A 21,065-nucleotide genomic window follows, 5' to 3' on the forward strand; every position below is an offset into this window, starting at 1 on the left:
ACTTTAAAGAACAATCTCCCTGTCCCCACACAGGGAGTGAAAGACCAGAAGGGTGTTACGGTCACCAGGGAGGAAAGCAGGCTAGGAGATGGGAAGTGGAAAGAGGATTGGCACATTTTAAGAACAGCAAGGGTTAAACCTGGCCCAAATGGCAGACACCATGCACATGAGGTGTTTAATTATAATCTTGGCCCAAAGAAGGTATTTTTATCAGCCAGCTCCTTGTCTCTGATCATGGGGGGGTCAACTCAGAGATGGGGGATGTGAGAGAGGTGTTGTGGGAAGCTATTTTGCCTGGGAGAGATAAAAGAATCTGGGCCTTTTATGAGGGAAATGTCAGATTCCGGGGTCACAGGCACTTGATAGAATTTGTAATTGGTGGAAGGCCGCTAAATGCAAGGTCGAGGCAGAAATGAAGCACAAAAAAGGAGGAAGATGACTGAACGGACCAGGGGCCTCGGTGACCTGACCTCCTGAGCTGCACAGCTAGGCTGGGCTGGGCTGGTTGGCTCCCTCTATGGATGTTTGGGTTTCTCCTTCACAGAGGTGCCAGTGGAAGCTGAGTCACCCCACTGGGCTCTTTCTCAAGTGTGTGAAGGACCTCTGAGTCGCCTGTGGGGTCTTCAGGAGAGAGAATCCATGAAGCTAGAGATATTTGTGATGGGGTGATGACATTCTGCTAGTGGTCTACTACTGCATGTGCAGAGAGGATTGTTTGGGACCCACCAGCCAGCCAGTCACCCCAGGACTGTTCCTGTTGGCCCTCCCAGACCAGCCGGAGGGCATTGGCTTTGCCTCACAAAACATGTATATGGCCTCTCCAGAGAGACTTGGCCTCCTCGTGAAAAGATACACCACAGCTCCTGGGAGGTGCCAGGTTAAAGACAGTGACAGCACCAGGCAACAGGGAAATGAGGAGGCCTGGCAGCAGTGATACCCAGGGGAAGATAGATCCAAGCTGGACTGAAAAAATAAAGATGCGTTAAAAGGATGGAGGTCTTAGGGAGTGATGTAGACACCTCTCACACAGACACTTCATCCCAGGGGGTGTCTCAGCTCCCATTGGCACCTCTGTGAAGGAGACCCCCAGACATCCCCAGAGGAGCTCCTCAACCCAGCCTCATGGCATTCCTTATGACACAGGAATGCCCCCCAGGCACAAAGAGGTGTCAGCAGGAATATATGGAAATAGCTGTGTTCAAATCTCTGTAAGAGAAGAAGGCAGGAGACATAAGCCTGGGTTGAATGGAGCAGGGCTCTAAATGCCAGGCTAGAGGGCTGAAGTGGCATGTTGTTTGCATTAGTGACTGTGAGTCAGAATAGGGATGCTGTGGAGTCTGTTTGAGAGAAAAACAGCTGCTCGACAGCCCTGGCTCCCAGTGACAAGACCACGTACGTACTCTCCCGGTAGTACCAGTATGACGGGATGGACATCAGCAACCTGGCTGTGGACTTTGCTGTGGTGTGGAATGGCAATTTCATCATAGACAACCCTCAGAACCTGCAAGGTAAGCAGCTACCTCCACGTGGAGGTTTGATCTTTGGATGACCCTAGGGAAAGATTGAGGCTGGAGAGATCAGAGCTGCCCAGCTGCTGTGCCTTGGATAATATGCTCTGCCTATCAGCAGAGCTCTTCAGAGGATCCTAAAGCAATGTTTGGAGCCATCAAAGGAGTCCTGTTGGGAGCCCTGTTTTATTACAACCAGGGTATGCATCGGGCGGCTGCGGCTCTCCACATTATTCTCGGGTCCTGGTGGCTTTGAAGTGTCTGTAGAGCCTGACCTAGGAGAACAGCAGGCAGGAACATCCTGCCAATTTCCCTGGAAATGGAGATGTTGTTTCCACTCTGGCTCTCACAGCCTCTTTGGTCCTTGGTCCTGGTCCTGGTCACATCTGGGATGCAAAGAATTCTTTTAAGACAGCTCTTTTTCCTGAGAAAGGTAGGAAGGAGTAGCAGGCCCACACAGGCGCACATCTGAGGCAGAGAAGTTCAGATAGAGGCACTGGACTGGAGCAAGAGGGGTGCTGCGTGAGGGTCACTTCAATTCATGTCAGTGAGGCGTGTAGTGTTCCCTCCAGGGCACTCACTTGTTAAGTGATCTGTTTGAAATTCTTTTTCATGATTAGCACAGCTCTGAGAGGTCTGCACTGATATTTCCATTTTGTAGACAGGAAAGTAAAATCCAAAAAAGGTTAAGAAATGAGCCAAGAGTCCAATAGTAAGAGGGAAGATTTGGACCCAATAGTCTAATTTCAAACTGGCCTGCAAACTTAACCGTATCACTAGGATGACCTATAGCCCAGCTCGCTGTGAGATTTGAACCCTCTTCCCCCAGAGTACACCCCAGCCCCTGCCACCCCCATACATCAATGTCTCCCTACTATTCACCCAGTTCCCCATAGTGAGGACTAAACCCAGGCCCTTCACACTGAGCTACATCCCCACATCTTTTTTGTATTTTGAGCCAGTGTCTCTCTGTATCGCTGAATCGCCTAGGCCTGGCTCAGACTTCCAGTCCTTCTGCCCTACCACCCCATGCATTATCATGCTCCACCATGCCCAGATGCCGTGCTGTCCAAGAAGCAAGCCTCTCAGATCTCGGATTCCACCTGCAAGCCACCCCATGGGCACCAAGAGAGGTCAAGGCCACGGAGGGCCTGCAAGTGTTTTGGCATCTATGGACCGCAGCTCCTTTGTCCCAGACCCTGCCACTGAAAAATCAATGAAGTTTGGGCTAGGAGAGAGAAATGGAGCTGGAGCTCTGTTTTCCCCTATTTCTTCTAACAAGGCCAAATTTTCACACCAGCAAGAGAGATCCTTGCTGAGGATCTGGGCTTAGATCCCGGAGGCTGTCTTTGCACCTGGAGCATGGAGAGGAAACAGCCCCATCTACATTGGCCATCAGACTCTCTTGATGCCTGGGAAGCTCCTCGAGTGCATGGCAGCCATTTGTACTTCATGTTCATGCCCTCCTAGAGCCTGGGTATCAGGGGAGGCTGTACACTTTGATGGGCAGCGGCCACTGTGTTTAAAGGCTCAAGTTCTAGAATCCAGCAAGCTAAGATTCAACTGCAGGCACTTTCATTGCAGCAGCATGAAGTCAGACCGGTGACAGCTCCTGTCTGCATCCCATGTCCTTACCTTGTGTCTGCATCCTATCTCATGCAATGAGGAAAGGACAGCTACTCCTCAAGGTCATCTGAGGATCCATTGAGCTAGGGTGGTCCAGTGTACACTTGGCTTTCCTGTCCTCTACCTTAAGAAGCCACGCATGAGGATATTTAAATGTAGTCTGTGCAACTGGGACTGAGGGTTGCTAGACAGACCAGAGGAATGGAAGGAGCTATGGAAGAAAAAAAATGACCCCTGCATGGGGTGAGTATCTGGCCTTCAGCTGAAGCACACTGCCCAGTCTGGAAAGCTTATGTCAGCTTGACCAGAAGAGTTGAAAAATGACTTTCTGAGCATATTCATCCCTCAATATCCCCAGTGAATTTGTTCCAAGATCCCCTGGCGATTCTAAAACCAACGGATCTCAAATCCCTCTATAAAATGTCACTGCATCCCATATTCTCGATCCCTCATGTAATCTAAGGTCAGTGCTATGCACACAGATGTTACAGTGTATTGTTTAAGGATTAGTGACAGGAAATAAGTCTGTACATGTTCAGTATATATGCATTTTTAAAAAGTACTTTAAATTCACAGTTGGTTGAATTAGAGGATACAGAACCCACAAACATGAAAGGCCCGCTGAATTCTGCTTCTGGAGAATTCTTTTCAGACTCTGAGATCAAACCCTCGAGGCAAGGAAGTAAGCCCCAGGGTCAGAAACCACAGCTCCTCTGACTGGCTAATTCCACCAGGATTTTTAAATCAATAAGAGACAAAAGTGAAGACCAAGGGTTTGAAGACTGCACGTGTGACCTGTAAAGAAGCCAGGTTGTCCTCTCCAGTATGTGGTCCCCATCCATAGGAGTAGTGAACAAGATGCTCTTTCCTTATCACCAGTGTCTCGCCATTGCCAACCACCTGGGCTTTCATTAAGCCTAAGCCTACTGCCCTCTCAGGCTCACACACTTTCCAGGATGCAGAGGGCAATACCTCTTTTCCTAGAACCCCATCCAGCAGCACTGGGAGCTGGAGCTTCAGCATCCCAGCATGCAGCACTGATCTTGGTGAGCTGTGAATCATTACTTTTCTCTTTGAGCATCACTTTTACCTGAATAAGGAAATGAGCCTCACTGTTCTAAAGGAGAGCTATCTGTGAATATATGAAAATGGCAGCTTGAGAGTACAGTTTAAGTTCAAAGAGAAGCATGCATAGAACATCAGATATGTCACAGGATTGAGCTCACTACTTACTATACATTTCACTCAAACTTCCAAAAAAAATAAACAATGATTATCTCCACATTAGAGAGAGGTACATGGGTTTGGAGAGGTTAAATACTTTGTCCCATTGCTAAGTAGTGAAGCCACAAATAAAGGCCTGATCTAATTCAATCAAGAGCCAGCAATCTTAAACAGTGCTATGTTCAGTGTCTTTAAATGACTACTAAGAGGTGCAATTTATTACTCCCCCATCTGGTACCCTTGTCATGATGCCAATGGGTGGCGTTACCATGGTTGGGGACAGTGTCTGCAGCCTCTGCAGGCCCATCTGTGACCAGACCCCTCTCTTTGCAGTGCATCTCTACAAGTGCTCAGCCCAGCGGGAGAGCTGTGGCCTCTGTCTCAAGGCCGACCGCAAGTTTGAGTGTGGCTGGTGTAGTGGAGAGCACAGGTGCACACTGCACCAACACTGTTCCAGCCCCTCCAACCCCTGGCTTGACTGGTCCAGCCACAATGTCAAGTGCTCCAACCCCCAGATCACTGAGGTGAGTCCCCAAGTTCCTGTGGGTTGACCAGGACCATGGCAGAGGAGAGCAAGGCATGGCTTTGTGGATGAATTCCTGAAGTTGAATGTGTGTAGTGTGGGGGTATAGAAGGCCTCTCCTGCTTGTGTCTCACCAGCCTGCACCCAAGCATCACTCACATATGTTGGAAATGTGTCTTCGTGCCTCTTCATGCATTACTGTGCACACATGTGCACTACAAAGTACGTACAGAGCCAGCCCAATTGCCTGCCAGGCTGGTTGAGCCAGGTGGGCACAGAACGTTAGTGCCATGCTGGGAGAATGTTTCAGAAAGCAAGTTTGGCTTTTCACAGCAGACATGTGTTTTCAGGAACTGCAATTAGCTCAGAGTTGCCAAGTTAAAAGACAGACACTGTGTTAGCCACTGCGCCATTTCCCAAGGTTTAGTCACTGTCCCAATGCGTTTGTGCAATTTAATGGGAAGAAACAGGTAATTAATTATATGAAGGGAAAAAATGGTGTTTCCAAAATAGCACATTGCAAAGGAAGATGAATAGAGGATGTGGATGGAAACACAGCTGCTTGGGTTTGAATGGGCTGGAGAAGAATTATACTTAACTTGGGTTGCTTTGTGTGCTCATCACTCTTTGTGGCTCTCAACTCAGTGGCTGTTGCTTGGGCTTTGAAACTAATTGCACATTCCTGATGCTGACTAGGAATAAAACGGAAGCCTGCGCAGGTACCACAGTGGCCTGCAGGTGTGACAAAAACTGGTAGGGGCTGCCCCCATCTGCATCTTCCCTGAGCTGATGCCCTGGCCTTTTTCTTGGCCTCATTTTCCCTGTTGGTCAAAGAAAGCAATTCTGGTTCTCAGCTCTGTCATGGTGTTGGGAAACTTCTTGAGCTCCCCTGTCTGTGATCATAGAAATAAGGTAAAACAAGCCCAAAAACTCAAAGAAGCCCAGAGAAATGAATGATACACTCAAGTCACATAGTGAAGAAGTGACAGAGCCAGTTTTTTAGCTCAGATACAATTATAAAACCATTTGAAAATTGTCTATGGTTTGCCCAGGCAACATCACATGAGGCGATATTTCCACTTCCTTAAGACCTGACCCTTTCCTGCTGGTATGGGCCATCATGTGGCAGCCTTGGAAACTGTATATCTGGGTCTTCATTCATCTGCACAGGATGAGACTATGTGGGTACAAACATAGTCCCTCAAAGAGTAGACTGCTTCCATCCCGTCTCATTCTCAGATGTGTCCCAGCGACAGTGGCTGTTGACTTTCTGTTTTGTCTTTAGCGAATGCCTGCAGGGGCTGCCAACAGTGCCCCTAGCCTGCCCTCAGCCAGCCAGCCTGCTGAGCTGCTCTGGCTCCGTGCCTTCTCCCTGACTCTGGTGATTTGCAGAAGCTGCTGGCCTCAAGACTTGCACCGTTCTGTAATTTCCTCTGCTGCAGTTATGTATATCTGCACCCATCAGCACCTATGGTGCAGAGACTTTAGACAGGGCAGGGCTTGGGGTCCATCAGTGCCTCCCGCCTCTGCTAACCTGGGGGTCCTGTACCAAGGCTGACAGTTGTGGGTTCCCCAGTGACTGGCCCCTTCCCAGGCCCCAGGCAAGCTGCTCACTGAGGGGCTTTTGCCTCAGCTGCCCCTGTTCACTGACCTGACAACAGCCTGCTCTGTTCACAGAGGATGCCCAGTTCCCGGAAGCTAATTAACCCCCTGAGGTAATGAGGCTGTAATTGATTTTCCCAGTGAACATCACAGTGAGAGTCAGAGGCCCCAAGTATCTGGTGGTGATTTGCATGTTGCACTGTTGAGAAATGAAACAGCATCTTTGGGGAAGAGCAAGTCCTTGCTGTGTTCCAAGCCACTCAAGGGACATCACTCTGGACAGAACAGGCAGGAGAGAGAACCTGAGCCCAGAATAATATACTCACTGCTGTCTGTCATATATCCTTTCCCTCATATCCTCGATGCCACCAGAGGCCCCCGAACATGCAGAAGTCATTTTCTGTTCTCTAAGTTTTCATTTTTGAAATAACCTCAAATTTAGAAAAAAAAGACACAAAAATAGTACAAGAAACTTTCATATTCCCTTCACCCAGATTCCCAAAGGTTGATATCTTATATAATCACAGTGTGATTATCAAAATCAGGAACTTAATAATGATTCAATAACACTATGCAATATAGATGCTTTATTAACATTTTGCCAGTTATCTCAGGGATATCCGCTATTCTGGTCGAGAAACCAACCCAGGATCTAATCCAGGGTCCCATGTGATATGCCAATGCCATGGCTCAGTCCCTGATCTGTAATCACAGTGTCCCTAATGATCTTCAAGCTATTGAAGAGTCCAGGACAAGTATCTTATCGAAAGCCTCTCAATTTGGCTATTCCAGATGCTTCATCATGAGAAAATTCAGGTTATATTTTTTTTTTTGTAAGAAGTACTAACAACATTCTATGGAGCTCATACTCTTTCATATGTATCACACATATTTTTATTTCTGCAAAATGTGTCCCCTCCTCAGCACCAGCACTGAGCATGTGTCACAGAGATCTTTCCTAGGGGGAGGAGAAGGATCTTACGATGGCTTGTGCCGGCTGCTGGGATGCCAGGACTCCCAATCCTGAAAATAAATGGGGGCAAGGAAGGGGTGCTGCCCTGCCTGGGAACAGAAAATAAATGAGATGACCTCAAAGAAATTCCACTTTAAGCAGAGGAGTGGGCTCACTTGCAGTTAGATGAACAGCTGTGTTCTTCCTTAACCCCTCCTTACCCCCACTGTCTCCATGGCAACCGAGCCCACCCCGAGAGACCCATCCTTTATGGCAGCTTCATGTAGGACAAGTTGTACAGCCTATTGAATTTCTCACTTTGCACAAAGCTCAGGTTAGGACCCCCTCAGGACTCACCGTCTGCTCCTTCTCAGCCAGCTCACAGTGTGATAATGACGTTGTCCCCTGCGGGAAGCGGCCCAGGCTGCTCCCATTTCCAGCTGTCATCCAGGCATCTGTGCACATGTCACCTGTTCAACCCTGAGAACAGGAGACAAGCCGAAGATTGGGAAGCCCATGCCATGCCTGCCCGCTGCCTTTCTGCTCTCCGTAGGCCTGTGCTCAGGACCTGCTGGGGCTCCACAGAGGAGGAAGTGGTGAGCCACCCCTGGAAAAGAGAGTCCAAAAAAGCACTTCCCAAGAAGCTGGAAGGAAAGCAAAGGGGATGGAATAGATCCTTAGGGAAAAAAATACTTAGAGAGGGTGAAGAGGCTGCACAGTTAATGTCACAAAGTTGTACACTCTGGTCTCTGCTGGGGTTAGTTTCCCAGGGTCTGCCTCACAAAACAGCACAAACAAGGTATCTCAGGCCACAGAAGCACATTCTCAAAGAGGTCTGAAAAGCAGAAGCTCATGATCGAAGGGTGGCAGGGTTTGTCCCCTAAGGGCTTTGAGTTTCTCTCCTGGCTCCTGGTGCTTTGCTAATGGTCTCGGGCAGCCTTTGCTCTGTAGCAGCTTTAACCCAACCTCTGCCTGTGTGTTCATGTGATGCTTGCCCTGTGTATGGCTGTCTCTTAATCTTTTCTTTTTAAATAAGGACACCAACCAGATTGATTTAAGGCCCACTCTAGTGATCTCATTTTAACCTGATTGTTTCTACAAAGTCTCTGTCTCCAAATAAGGTCACCTTTTGAGAAACTGGGAGTCAGGACTTGATCATAGGAATTTGGAAGGGGATTTAACTCAATCTGAGTAAAGGGAGGAGTTACTACAGTTCCAAATAAATTAATTCACTCCTACATGATTATTTAATTAGTGACTGCTATACGCCATTCATTGTTCTGGATTGAAGGTTGTTCTGTGGATGAGTGAGTTCTGGGTAGAAAAGGAAATGCATCCTTCCATAGGGGAGATGCAACCCATCCTGAGCACTGTCACACTAGGGGAGGCTGGATAACACCTTCCCTGCAGGCTACTCAGCCTCCCCCAGAGAGCCTAGGACAAACTTCTAATGCACATTCTTAGCTGTTGCTGCCTGTATAAAAGAGAAACAGGACTGTAGCAAGCGCACAGCTTCACAGCTATGAGAATACTAGCTCAGGCCTTGGATATGAATGGGTTTGCCACAGTCTGATTCCAGGGCTCTTAATAATAATAACTTTTCTGTAATAAGACTACTAAGTCCCAGACTCTGCAGTTTACATACTTACTCCTCAAATAAGGGAACTTTAAAGGGACTATAATTATGTAAATAGATGGGGAAACAGTACTTGGGGAAATAAGCCATTATCACAAAGCCATGTATCTGGTTAGTGGCTGAACAGGTATTGAAAACCAGGACCTCTGGCTTATGAAGGTAGCTTAGGGGTTATGTCTCAATCAGAGGAACAGAGGAGCACAGATCCCTCCAACTCACCCCACTCCAAATGTGGGCCAGAATGCCCAAGATGTCCAGAGCCAGAATCCTCTTGGAAGATACCAAGAGACCCAGACACAATAGACACCTTGTCTACCCTGTGAATACAGCCTGTTCACCCATTTCCCTCAGCATAACTTAGTCCACATTGAGTCCTGTGATTTGAGAAGACCATGTGGAAGTTTGAGGGTACTTTGGAACTTAGGGTAATCACATCTGCCTTTTGGGGCACAGGTGTTTCTTTCACTGCTAACTCAGATCTTACCTAAACCTGTCACACTTGATGCAGAGATGCCAGTCATCTGTGTGTGTTCAGCCTTTGCCAACCAAAGCAATGAAGGCTAAGTGAAGGTATATGCCCTGGGCTGGATTCTGACGTCTCTAGCATGTCTACCTAATGGGAGAGCCCAGAGGATGGGTCCAGGTGACCCTTAGCTACAGGCAGAGCAGAGATCTGGCAAAGTAAAGGCACAGTGGGCTAGAGACACAGGGGGCGAGTCCCAGAACTGGAACCTCAGCTAGAGGCCAGGAAGCCACCACACTTAGGTGCTGCATGAATGTTCCTGTGTGCTCCTGAGGCCACCAGCCGCAGTGCCCAGCAAGGGAATACTGATGCCAAGCAGGGGCACTGAATTTACAATCGTCTCTCTCCTGACTGCTGTCTAAATTTTACTTGATGAATTTTTCAACTTGCAGTAACTTCCCTGACCTTACCCATCCATGCTTAGGAAATACAAATTCTCTTTAACATTATCAAACATTATTTTAGATACATGTATCCAGGAAAGAAAATCTGTAGAAAATAGTGTACACTGGACTTTGAAACCAAGCCTATGGAATGTTCTATAATCTAATGGTTTGAGATGATCCATCACTGCTGCTGCATCCTGCTGTCCATGTGCCCAAGTAATCTAAAGGACTATGTTTTCTCCTGGATTGCAAATGCATTTGTGAAACATTTGGAAACTATTTGTGAAACTATTTGGAAAGCTAGGACATTTACAAGAATTTATCTGCAAGGGTATACCGCATGTCTGCAGAAAAGGCCAAAAGCCACAGCTTCAGGCTAGAGCAACTCACTGTAAAGTTCCCAACCAAAAAAATAAATAAATAAACAAATAAGATAGAAGTCAGCCAGCTTTCAAGAGAAACAAGCCAGCACGCTGATCTCCTGTTCATTTATTTGCAAGCCTCATTAATATAACATCACTGCAACAAACAGCTAACTCGGAAGGTGTCAGAATGAATAATGGAGTTACTCTGCTGAGATAACAATTAGCTCCTGAATGTACTATCAGCTAAGACAGAGCCAGCGAGGAGCTGGCGCCTCTGAAGCCATAGATTCCTGCAGAGCTCATCAGCTGGGCTCTAACCTACCCAGAAGAGTGTGCACTCACAAGCTAACACACACACACACACACACACACACACACACACAGGTAAAGAAGATGTGGTCATTTGCTGTCTTGGACCCACCATCCAGGTGTCTCCAGGGACTGAGATGGGATGGGCAGGCCTCCTGTGGGCATCATTGACTTCTGAAGTTGGGGGGACACTGAGCAACAGGAAGGAAACAAATGACCCAGAAAGGAGAGGATGAGCTGACAGACAAATGTCCTCTCTGGCCACTCCTAAAACCCCAGTGTCACACACAGGAACACAGAGAGTGACCATGAGCTGGGGACACAAGCAAGCCAGCAGGTCCCTGTATCAGGCACTCCCTTCTCTCCTTATGAGCCCAGTGCAGGGGGCTGTCATCCTGCAGGAGACACTGGAAGCACTGCACAGGCCACTGTCACAGGCCTCTGTCACAGGCAAGGCTGTCTGCAGCTACCTGCATTACTATATGGAATGCTCATAACAAAGCCATTTTTTAACCTAATTTTCCCTCTTGACCCCCACTAGCCTCACTTTTGCCTGGACCTCTAGATTTCTTAATTATGAAATGATCATGACAAAAATAATAGTGAGTATTCACTGAAAAGGACCTTATTCATAAAACTACACTAAGCACCTCACATACAACACCTCAGCTGTACCTCACAACTTTGAGAAATTGCTGTCCTTAGCTTCACTTGACAGATGGGGAAACTGAGGTGCCATGTGATACACATTTTTTTTTTTGTACTGGGGATTGAACTCACAACTTTGCATTTACCAGGCAAGCACTTGAGCAACTGAGCTAAATCCCCAGCCTATAATCACATTCTTACAGTCACTTTGCTAATACATTTTGGAGCTAAGAAGAAACTCTCAATGACTGGACTCCACAGCCCTTACATTCGGCCTGCATACTATCCTCACCCTCTTTCCTGAGCTCATGGGAATGAATAGAGTCCTCTGTCCACAGAGTCAGAAGAGAGAGGAGCTGGCCCCAAGCTCCTTCCAAACCTACCACAAAGATGGGAAGAAAGCTGGTAGCCTCTACTCCAGATCATACAGGAAGCTGGACATGCACAGGGAGAGGGAACCAGGAGCCAAGGTCAAGCAGGGAGTGTGGACAGGCAGAGGGGCAAGGAGAAGGCAGGAAGCCCAGAGAGGTGCAGAGAGCAGGAAAAGTGAGGGTGACCAGTAAAGACAAAGCCAAATAGGGTGCCTCATAGTCCAGGCCATACTTGACTGGACTAAGCAAAGGGGGCTGGAAAACCGGGCAGAGAAAGCCAAAAAGCAGGCTGGTGTGAGTGCTCCTGGCTGCCACCCAGCGCTGTCTCTCAGGAGCAGGTGGGTAGCCAACCTGGCAGTGCAAGATACAAGCTAAAAGCACAGGCTGAATAAAGTTGGCTATGTTCTGCCGCTCAGTGTAACCTCCAGCAGATCCACCTGAAAAGTGGGAACTGTAATAGTACTGTTAGTGGCCCTAAGTAGGATGCAATTTGAACACCCTTGGTATGATTTATGACTCATTAATGAAAACCTAATAAATTTTTTAAAATTGTAGGCACCGTTATCAGAACAATCTTCAATAACCCGGAAATACTCCCTGACGTCCTCTCCCATCAACCCTGTCAGCCTGAAGACATAACCAGAGGAACCCAGTGGCTCTAGAATGGGAGCCCAACTTTCTGAAGTTCCCACCAAGTTCCTTTGAAGGAGACCCAAATTCTGTCTCCCCATCCCAGCCCCCACCCCCAACCCCAGCTCTGTCCAGGTCCCTGCCTGAGCCTGACCACAGGAATGGCATCCCAGTGTGCAGCCAGTCTGGGATTCTCCCTCAGGCACCCAAGCCCCAGCCTTCCTGAGGCTCCTGCCCCGTTCCCCATGCAGCCCTTTGGATCTCCCCAGCTGTAATTAATCGGCTGCATCTGTTCTCGCCCTGGGGCAGCTCTGTGGCACAGTTCCCGCTGAACTGTTCAATTAGTGGCTGCAAGAATGAGGGCAGACGCAGCATCCTGGCGGCTGCTTTCCAGGACAGGGCACCCACAGAGGAAAACAAACATGACAGAATCTGGCAGGAATACAGATCCAGCCAGGGTGCCCCAGCAGGCATGCTGAGGATCAGCTGAGGCCTGCTGCTGCTAAGGTGGGCTGTGTGCAGATGGAGAACAAACCTTCCCATCCAGAGGCTCCTAGAAGCTTTTCAAAGGCCTGAGCACAGAATGGGAAGCTCCCCAGGACTTGGCCCAGGTGTAGGGGTCAAGTGCGCCAGGCCTCACCCACATCCTGCCATCCTAAGATGAGGCAAATGGCTATATAGCCAAGACCTGGCCTACCCATTCAGATTGGGCAGAGGTTGCTTCTTGGTGGGATTTACTGTGCTAGCCTCAGCCCTGAAGTGCTTCCTATACCTTTCTTCTGAGTCCTGCAAACAATACACAAGCTTTACTCCACACTCCTCCAAGCGCTACTATCCTTAAAGCAAGGTAATGTCACAACATAGTGTCCCATGAAAATGCAAAAACCAGTTTCTTTAAGGAGAGAGCAGCAAAGGGAAAGGTGCCCAAATTGGGGAAGAAACTCAGGGTTTTATCGACAAAACCTGCAAAGACGACTGAGGCTTTTGCCCAGGGTCAGACTAATGGTGAGAAGCAGAGGAAAATCAACCTCACAGGCCTCCATACTGCACATTAACCAAGAGAGAATTTGCTCCAGGCACCATCCTTGGGTGGCCTGGGGTGGGTCACCACACTGGCAGGATGCATGGAAGTCCCAGGGTCCAGAGGGAAGCATCCAACATGATCACAAGGCTGAGCAGAGAGTATCTGCAGAGGAGAGGCCAACAGACCTTGGAATGAAAGCCAGAGTGGCTTCACTGCTGTCTCCGGTATCAGGAAGTACCTGATGAGGACAGCCATTCAGTCCTCCATGCAGCAAGGGATCAAACTTGAAAGTGGTTTAAAGGAAAGAAAGGGAGATTACAGGAAGAGCATCTTAATGATTCTGATATTAAAATACTTTACCACTCCTCAGAAACCCACACTTTTGTTCTTCCAGGTATCAGTAAAGAATACAATCTGTTCTAGAATCTGGTGGAGACCAATGTTTCCCACTAACAGAGAATTGGTAATATTTATTGTAACCATCTCTATACCAGGCAGTACACTAAATATCCGTTTGATGAGAAGAGCGAGGCTGTCCCTGTCCCCAGAGAGCTCATGTCTTATCCAGGAAATGAGCAGTTGGCAGTGCATAGTGACCATTGTCTTGCAGGTGTTCAAAAGGCTGGCAGGGGCTGGAGGAGGTCTAGATGAGACGTCATCTTAGCAAAGCTGGATAGGGTGGTCAGGTGCTTGCTGGTGGGAGGGCCTTGCGGCAAAGACCACACAGTATCAAAAGCAAACCGATGAGCTCTCCCAGGTCAGCATTTTAAACTGCTGCAGAGCTGAGCCAGAATCTGGGGAGACCCAGTGCAAAGGGTGGGCAGAGGAGGAACACACAAGTTTACCCCAACTCTCACAGCAGCTGCTTCTGGGATTTATCCAGTCCTCTACTTCTGTTCCCCACTTCTTCTACAGTCCATGTGGGAGAATTTAGATCGATCACCAGTCCACAGAATAAGCTTTGTTGGAAAGCATGGGGCTGAAATCAATCAATATCTTAAGATCTTCCCTTTCTTTCCTCCTCTTTTCCACTCCTCCTTGATGCACAGCACACACACACACACACACACACACACACACACACATCAAGATGTCGAATCATTTGTTTACAAGAGTGTCTCATTTAAAATGACTTGCCTGGAAGAACTGGTTGAAGTAATTGTTAAATGCTGTACCCACTCCTAGATGGCTATTAGCTGAGAAAAAAAGAAATGACAAGAAGAGAAGACAGAAACCATGAAGACTGTTTTGGACAGGGCCCGTGTCCTCCCATATTCAAGGAGTGAAAGGGTGATGCCCAGTGCAGACTACTGCTGTGTGGAGTTCAGAACCCACCAAAGCCCACCCACTTCTGCCCAGGCTCAGGCTGCAGGTCACTTCCCAGCCTCTCCCTAGTGCCCCGGCCTGGCTCATTCCTGTACCTGTCCTGAGCCCCTTGATCCATATGTTCTCCAGCTGCACGGTAGGCAAAGAGTTCCCAACTTCTCCAGGCTTCCCATTAATGCAATCACTTTGTTTTTGTCACCTAGGAAGCCATAGGTGCAAGAAGCATGAGAAGGAAATCAACAATTATCGAGACCTACTTTTTGCACAAACATATTAGAGAATTTTGCTTAACCCTCAGATCATCCTTGAGAGGTAGCAGAATCATCTGCCTTCAGATGAGGACATTAGATTCAAGGTCACCTAGCTTCTCAGCATCAGAGCTGCTATTCAAATTTGGGTCTGCTTGACTCTAGAGGTTACTTGTTCCCTTCCTGCTGCAGAGCAGCCTGAGCTCAGAGGATCTCTTTCCCTACCCTATCGTGGAGCAGCATAAAGGCCACCGGAAACCCCAAGCCAAGATGTACATACCTGCCTCGTGTGCTGGCCATCTTTAACGAATTTTCAGTCCATCAGGGGTCTCTACGTAACTCCACCCTGCTTTCTGGCTCACACCTCTCCCACCCCAGCAGCCTCCATATCCTTTCAGATCTGGAAGGCCTTCCCTGGAGTTCTGCCACCATGGGCAGGGACTCAGCCCTTGTGCCTCTTTATAGCCCATTTAGAAAAGCCAGACCTGTTCCCATCATGAAATGCAGCCCTGGGTCCCCTGAAAACTATTGCTGCTTTTAAGAGAAAATCATGGGTGCAGTTTTATGGGGAAAAGGGGCTAGCGACCCTAAAGCTGCCAGGTTTGAAGTGGTACCCTACAGGGTCCTGTTCATTCTTTCTCTGGAGAGAAATCTTTCCCCACCAAGCCACCCCTCAGTGGCCTTCCACCCAGATAACTATCCCTGAGGACAAATGAAGAAGCAAGAGGCCAGGTACTTGCCACCACAAGCTGACACATAACCATCATGGCCTTGTACTCATTGCCAGCCTTTGCAAGGTTGAGTGGGAGGGGCTGTCTTCTGGGGTGACTTCTATTTTTTGGCGCTCCAGGCACAGACATTGATGTTGGCCCTATTTGATTTTTGAGATGGGCAAGAACAAGCAGGTTCAAAGGCACAGTGATTTTTAAGTGCATTTTATATACAGGAATCCCTTGTATCTGATAGGACTTAGAGGACATTGCAGGGTGGAAATGTGGCTGAGGAAGTGAAGGAAACTAGAACCTGAAGGACCATGAAGCCAGGCCAGGAGTTAGAGACTTTGCCTTAGTAATGGCCACAGCACTGAGGCTTTTAGAACAAATGCTTAGTAATTTGATTAGTATGCACTCCCTCTGGCCACTGGGCAGAGTTCAAATTTATGGGGAGAGACATTCTGGCAGACAGAAAGAGAGATGGGGCTTTGCTTAACCCCTGCTCTGGGACTCACAGATTCCAGGCACATGGGAGTGAGAACCAATGGGCCTGGTGACCTTATTAATGATACATGGTAGGAGAGGAAAATGAAACCGTTAACAATATATACAAGATTCCTGGCTGGGGGTCCAATGATCCCATTAACCTTGAAAGAGAATCTGAGCGGATAATTCGGTGGGAGGAAGAAAAATCAAGAGTTCATTTTTAGACACAGGGAAATTTGAGCTGCCTAATGGACATGCAGGGGAAGTGGAAGTGTCCAGTACCAATTGGATATATGGCTAAGGCGTTCGGGAGGAAGGTCTGAGCCAGCAATATAGATTTGGAAGTCATCAGTAATGGAGGCCTGGGGAATCCTCTTGCAAGTCAAATAATCACCACCTCATCTGTGATTTGGAAATCCAGACTTCCACACATCAGTTTTGCTCTAAGCAAAGAAGTATAAGCCACACACATCCCTTGTATTCCCCACGGCAGGACAATGACTCAACTGTCTCCAGCCTAAACTCTCTGGCTGTCTATGCAAAGTGGTGACAGCATGGGCATTACTTGGAAAGAAGCTTCTCCTGAAGGCCAGCCTTCCACAGGCACTAATCCTGGTGTAAAGATCCTAGAGGACTCAGATTGCCCTAGTTTGAATCCCAGCAATGGTATCTGGACCTATGTTTCTCTGTGACAAAGTGTCTTCATGTCAGGGTTGCAAATAATTTAAGGGGCAAAACAGAGTGCTCTTTCTCTAAACAATGTCAGTGGACTGAGGCTTCTAGGAGCAGAGCTCGTCATCGGCAGCCTGACTGCATGACTCCCCAGCAGGTGACCACGGGTCTGATAGTCACCTTTGGATGCCCAGAGGAAGCACCTTGGTGACTTAGCAACAAGGAGTGAACCGTTGGCCCTATCTGCATCATGGTATCTCCACAATGTGTCCCTCACATACTACCTGCAAGACAGAAATATTTTTAGGCTTTCCTGAAAGATTTCATTTCAGTTTTTCTGAAAGGTTGTAATTAACTGCAGTGAGCAAAAGAATGAATTTTAAAAATAAAAGTGGGGGAAGGAGCAGGAAACTAATCACCTCAGTTTCATCAGCTTCTTTGGGTAGATGAATTCAGGGCATCCAGGTGGCTAGAGGAGGGAATGGGGAACCCAAGGGGCTCAGACCCAGTCAGTCAAAGAGAGTCAGGCACAGAGGTTGTGCCGCTGACCTGCTGGATGCCAAGGAGAGAGCCCTTCCCAGCATCTTACTCACCAGTGTCCAGTTCCCAGGCTCTGGAGCCCAAGGCCTGCAGGAACTGTGCCAGGGCAGAGATGATCAGCCAGGATGTGTTATTGTTGGGTATTTTTAGAGTCTCCTGGAGCTTCCGGTCCCTCGAGCCAGCGCTTTCCTCTCTGCATTGTCCTCTTCCCACCCCAACAGAGAGGCACGAGTCTCCTGCCTGCATCTCCTTGATTCACTCAGTATGTCTTACTTAGTTTTATTCATAAGGTGGCTATTTCCTTCCCAGGAAAAGGATTGAGAGTCACAGACAAGGTAACCCGGGTGAAAGAACCTCCAGTGAGGGCTCTACTGGCAAGGAGGGAAGAGGAAATACTGTCCAAAGTCCCCTAAAGAGAACAGGGGCTCAAATGGTGGCAGAAACTGACTTGCACATCACAGGAAGGAAAGAGAGCCCCACTGAGGGGCAGGAAAAGCATTCCCCTCTGTGCTCACCTATGATCCCCACCCTAAGTAGCATGGATGGGATTGAGGGGGAGATGTCAGAGGTGTCCAAGGACACACACTGCAGCTCTACCCGGAGGCACCATCTATGGACCCTAAGGGATTGTTGGTCTCCATAAGTCCCCCTCCCTCTGTCCTTCCCTTTTCTGTCTTGTCTTCCTTATGATGCACTGAGAAGAATGCTGGGCATTTCTCCAGTAGTTGCTTGAAGCTATGGATCCCTCCCTCATTCTCTAGTTCTCATTCTTCTCCTGGTAAGCTGAGGATCTTAGTATAAGGCCCTCTATGACCTTTCCCGTTCTGAAAGTCTGTGTTCTTCTGCTGTCCAGCATTAAGTCCACCTCTGAGGTTTTGTTACTTTGGGTAACCATACACCACAAGGCATGGATTAATTCACTGGGATTTGTTGAATCCTGAAGAAATGCATTTTTCCAAGAACCTAGTGTGTTCCCAGACAGAAGCTTATACCTTGGAAGAACCCAATCATTCCACCCTGTTTTCTGTGCGATCAAAACAAAATGGGGTAGTCAGCATTTGGTGGCTGATTTTAAAAATGAATACATAAATGATCCTTGCTAACAGGAAGTCAGCAAAGATTTGGAAAATCCTAAAGTCATTTCTTCTCCGTCCTAGCATGTGTCATAGTATTTATTTTTTTCAGAACAAAGGCAAACGCATCACCCCCTGCAGCCACTCCTAATCCCATCCCACTCTGAGCTCACAGAGTTTATCCTCTTTATCTGTCTTATCGCCCTAGACCCTGGATCAGTATAATTTATAAGCCTTTGTTATTTCAGCTGCCCTGACTACAAGTTCCTTGAGGGTAAACCTGCTGTGTATTCATCTTTGTACCCCACCACCACCTCAGGGGCCAACACACCAGAGTGGCAGTAACACTGTCACCATGATAGGGCCCTTCTGGCTTGCAAAATGCCCCAAGCACACCTTCTCTTTGGGATTCTCAAGCCCCCTGCTAGCTTGGAAGACTTAATATTCTCTTTACCACTAAGAACTGAAGCATAGAGAGATTATGTGACTTGATTGCAATCAGGCAAGTAGTGAATTAGAAATGGATCTTGAACAATGATTATCTGCCTAAGGTCCAGAATATTATTTCTTTTAAGTTTTTCTAAATGTTTAGGAATGATGAATGAATGACTTAACCAAGTCATGTTAAAACAGAAGGGTAGGTTAGGATCCTAGATAATCTAAAAAGTTTAATACCTCAGCATACTTCACCCGGGTTGAACATGGACCTTCTGCATTGCTGGCTTGACCAGATTGGCTAATTCCACTTTCCTCCTGCAGATTTTGACAGTGTCTGGACCACCAGAAGGAGGAACTCGAGTGACCATCCATGGTGTGAACCTGGGCCTGGACTTCTCTGAGATCGCGCACCATGTGCAGGTGGCTGGGGTGCCCTGTGCGCCCCTCCCAGGGGAGTACATCATCGCTGAGCAGTGAGTCCTCCCTGCCTGGCCCTTTTCCCATGGGAGCAAAGGGGTGAAGGAGGACTCTCTCCTTTCCTCTCTGTGGTGGATGGAGGATTCACCTCCCACCGCCACTCCTCCCACACAGCCTGCCCTAGGGGCCTCCTGTGCACTCCGACTCTAGCTCTGCATCAGGGGGTCTTATTTTATTCTGTTTCCTGCTTCCTCTGGCATCAGGGCCCCTGGTACCCACACTGCCCCTCATTCCATCTTTGCATGTCCAATGGTGTAACCAAGCTAGTTTCCTGACAAGCTCAGGCTCCTCCCAGATCTCCTGGGCCCCCCCCCTCCACCCCCCATTGGAATGCATCCTGCACGGTGGGCTGCGGGTAACAATTTGTTTGGTGCATGGGGTTCTGACAGCAGCTTAATCCGAGCAGGGCCTCCGCAGGAGCAAATTCATTTATTTCACTAAGGGAAATGTCAGCTGGAAATTAGAAAATAGGCATGTAGTGGCGGACAGGGGAACGGAGCTCTGGGAGTGACATATGTTCCAATTTGGGGTGTTCATTTGGCAGCGCTGGCCACTGTGAGTTGGTGAGCAGAAGGTGGGCACGAAGAAAGCAAGAGCAGGAGGATAGAAGGAAGGATGCTTCCTTCTGAAGGAGAAAGGGAGGACATTGCTGGCTCAGTCTACATGACTTGTCATGTGAACTCAGGTCAAGCCACCCTGACTGTCCCAAGAACATACCTCAATCTGCATGTGGCAGATTGAGCAAAACCAACAGCTTGACTTTGGGGCAAGGGTTCCCACCCCGAACTCTGCTGCTTTACAGTCCCAGCTCCTGTCCCTGACCTCCTGAGGGCAGCCTTCTACAGCAACCATAAAATCGACATCATTTTATCTTTCATCAGTGCTTTTCAGTTAATAGGACTTTCTCATCCACTATCTCATTTTTAATTGGTTAATGGTCTGACAGGTAAATTACTGTTATTGCCACTTTTGCAAACAGGAGAGAGCAAAGGACTCAGGGAGACAAAATGACTCCCAGTTTTTGCCAAAGCAGAACTGCATCACAAGTCTCCTGCTCCTTTGCCCAGAATTCATCCCTTCCACAAAGCCATGGCGGGAGGTCCTGCACAGGAGGGACCAGAAAGTTCCTTGACTCATCTACAAGTTTCTTTGGGGCTCAATAGCCAGCTGAGATTCCAGTGTAGCTGAAGTAAAGTCAGAGGCAGAAGGGATGGGTTCCTGCGCTTGAAAAGCTAGGACTATAGACAGGAAGTAAAAAGAGCTGACCTGAGCCTCCCCATCCTTCAGTGCTAACCATTTACTAATAGCCTTATCCCTGCAAGGAACAAGTCCTGAAGGAAAAGTAGCTTGGCCTCAGGAAGAATGCAAGGACTGTGGAGGGAAATGATTTAAGAAGTGCTCCAGAGCCAGAAGTAGAAGGGAAAGTGGCCAGAGCAAGAGTAGCCCAGCCTGCAAAGGTGCAACAGCCAGGCCAGACCACACCAGGCACTAAAGTCATACCAAGTTTGCACTGACTCCAAGACCTGCCTCATGCCTCTGAATGCAGTCCACTCTCCAACTTCTTTTGAGAAATGGGAGGAGTCACACTTTGAGCTGAAAAGTGCAAATTTCTGGGCAGCTGGACCTGAGTCTTATGAGATTTTGAATTGAGCTGTGCTCTAGCCCTGGCTAATCTACTGACCAGCTCTAAGACCTTTACAAGCTGTTCTGTCTCTCTGACCCCCAACAACCAAATGTGCTAGACAAATGTAAGGGATTTTAGTTC

The 21,065-nt window shown here is 48.1% G+C and overlaps 1 protein-coding gene across 1 annotated transcript in view; it reads left to right on the top strand.

The window, feature by feature from the left end:
* Window positions 1-21,065, top strand: part of Plxna2 (plexin A2) — a 193,335-nt gene that overhangs the window by 142,043 nt on the left and 30,227 nt on the right. Inside the window, exons 11-13 of the mRNA XM_003474768.5 lie at window positions 1,412-1,508; window positions 4,692-4,882; window positions 19,145-19,296. Coding sequence (XP_003474816.3) covers window positions 1,412-1,508; window positions 4,692-4,882; window positions 19,145-19,296 — 440 coding nt within the window. The remainder of the gene's footprint in view (window positions 1-1,411; window positions 1,509-4,691; window positions 4,883-19,144; window positions 19,297-21,065) is intronic.

Source organism: Cavia porcellus, unplaced genomic scaffold, assembly GCF_034190915.1.
Source record: "Cavia porcellus strain 051 isolate PalLab524CR breed Dunkin Hartley unplaced genomic scaffold, mCavPor4.1 scaffold_29, whole genome shotgun sequence".
In the NCBI taxonomy this organism is placed as follows: domain Eukaryota; kingdom Metazoa; phylum Chordata; class Mammalia; order Rodentia; family Caviidae; genus Cavia; species Cavia porcellus.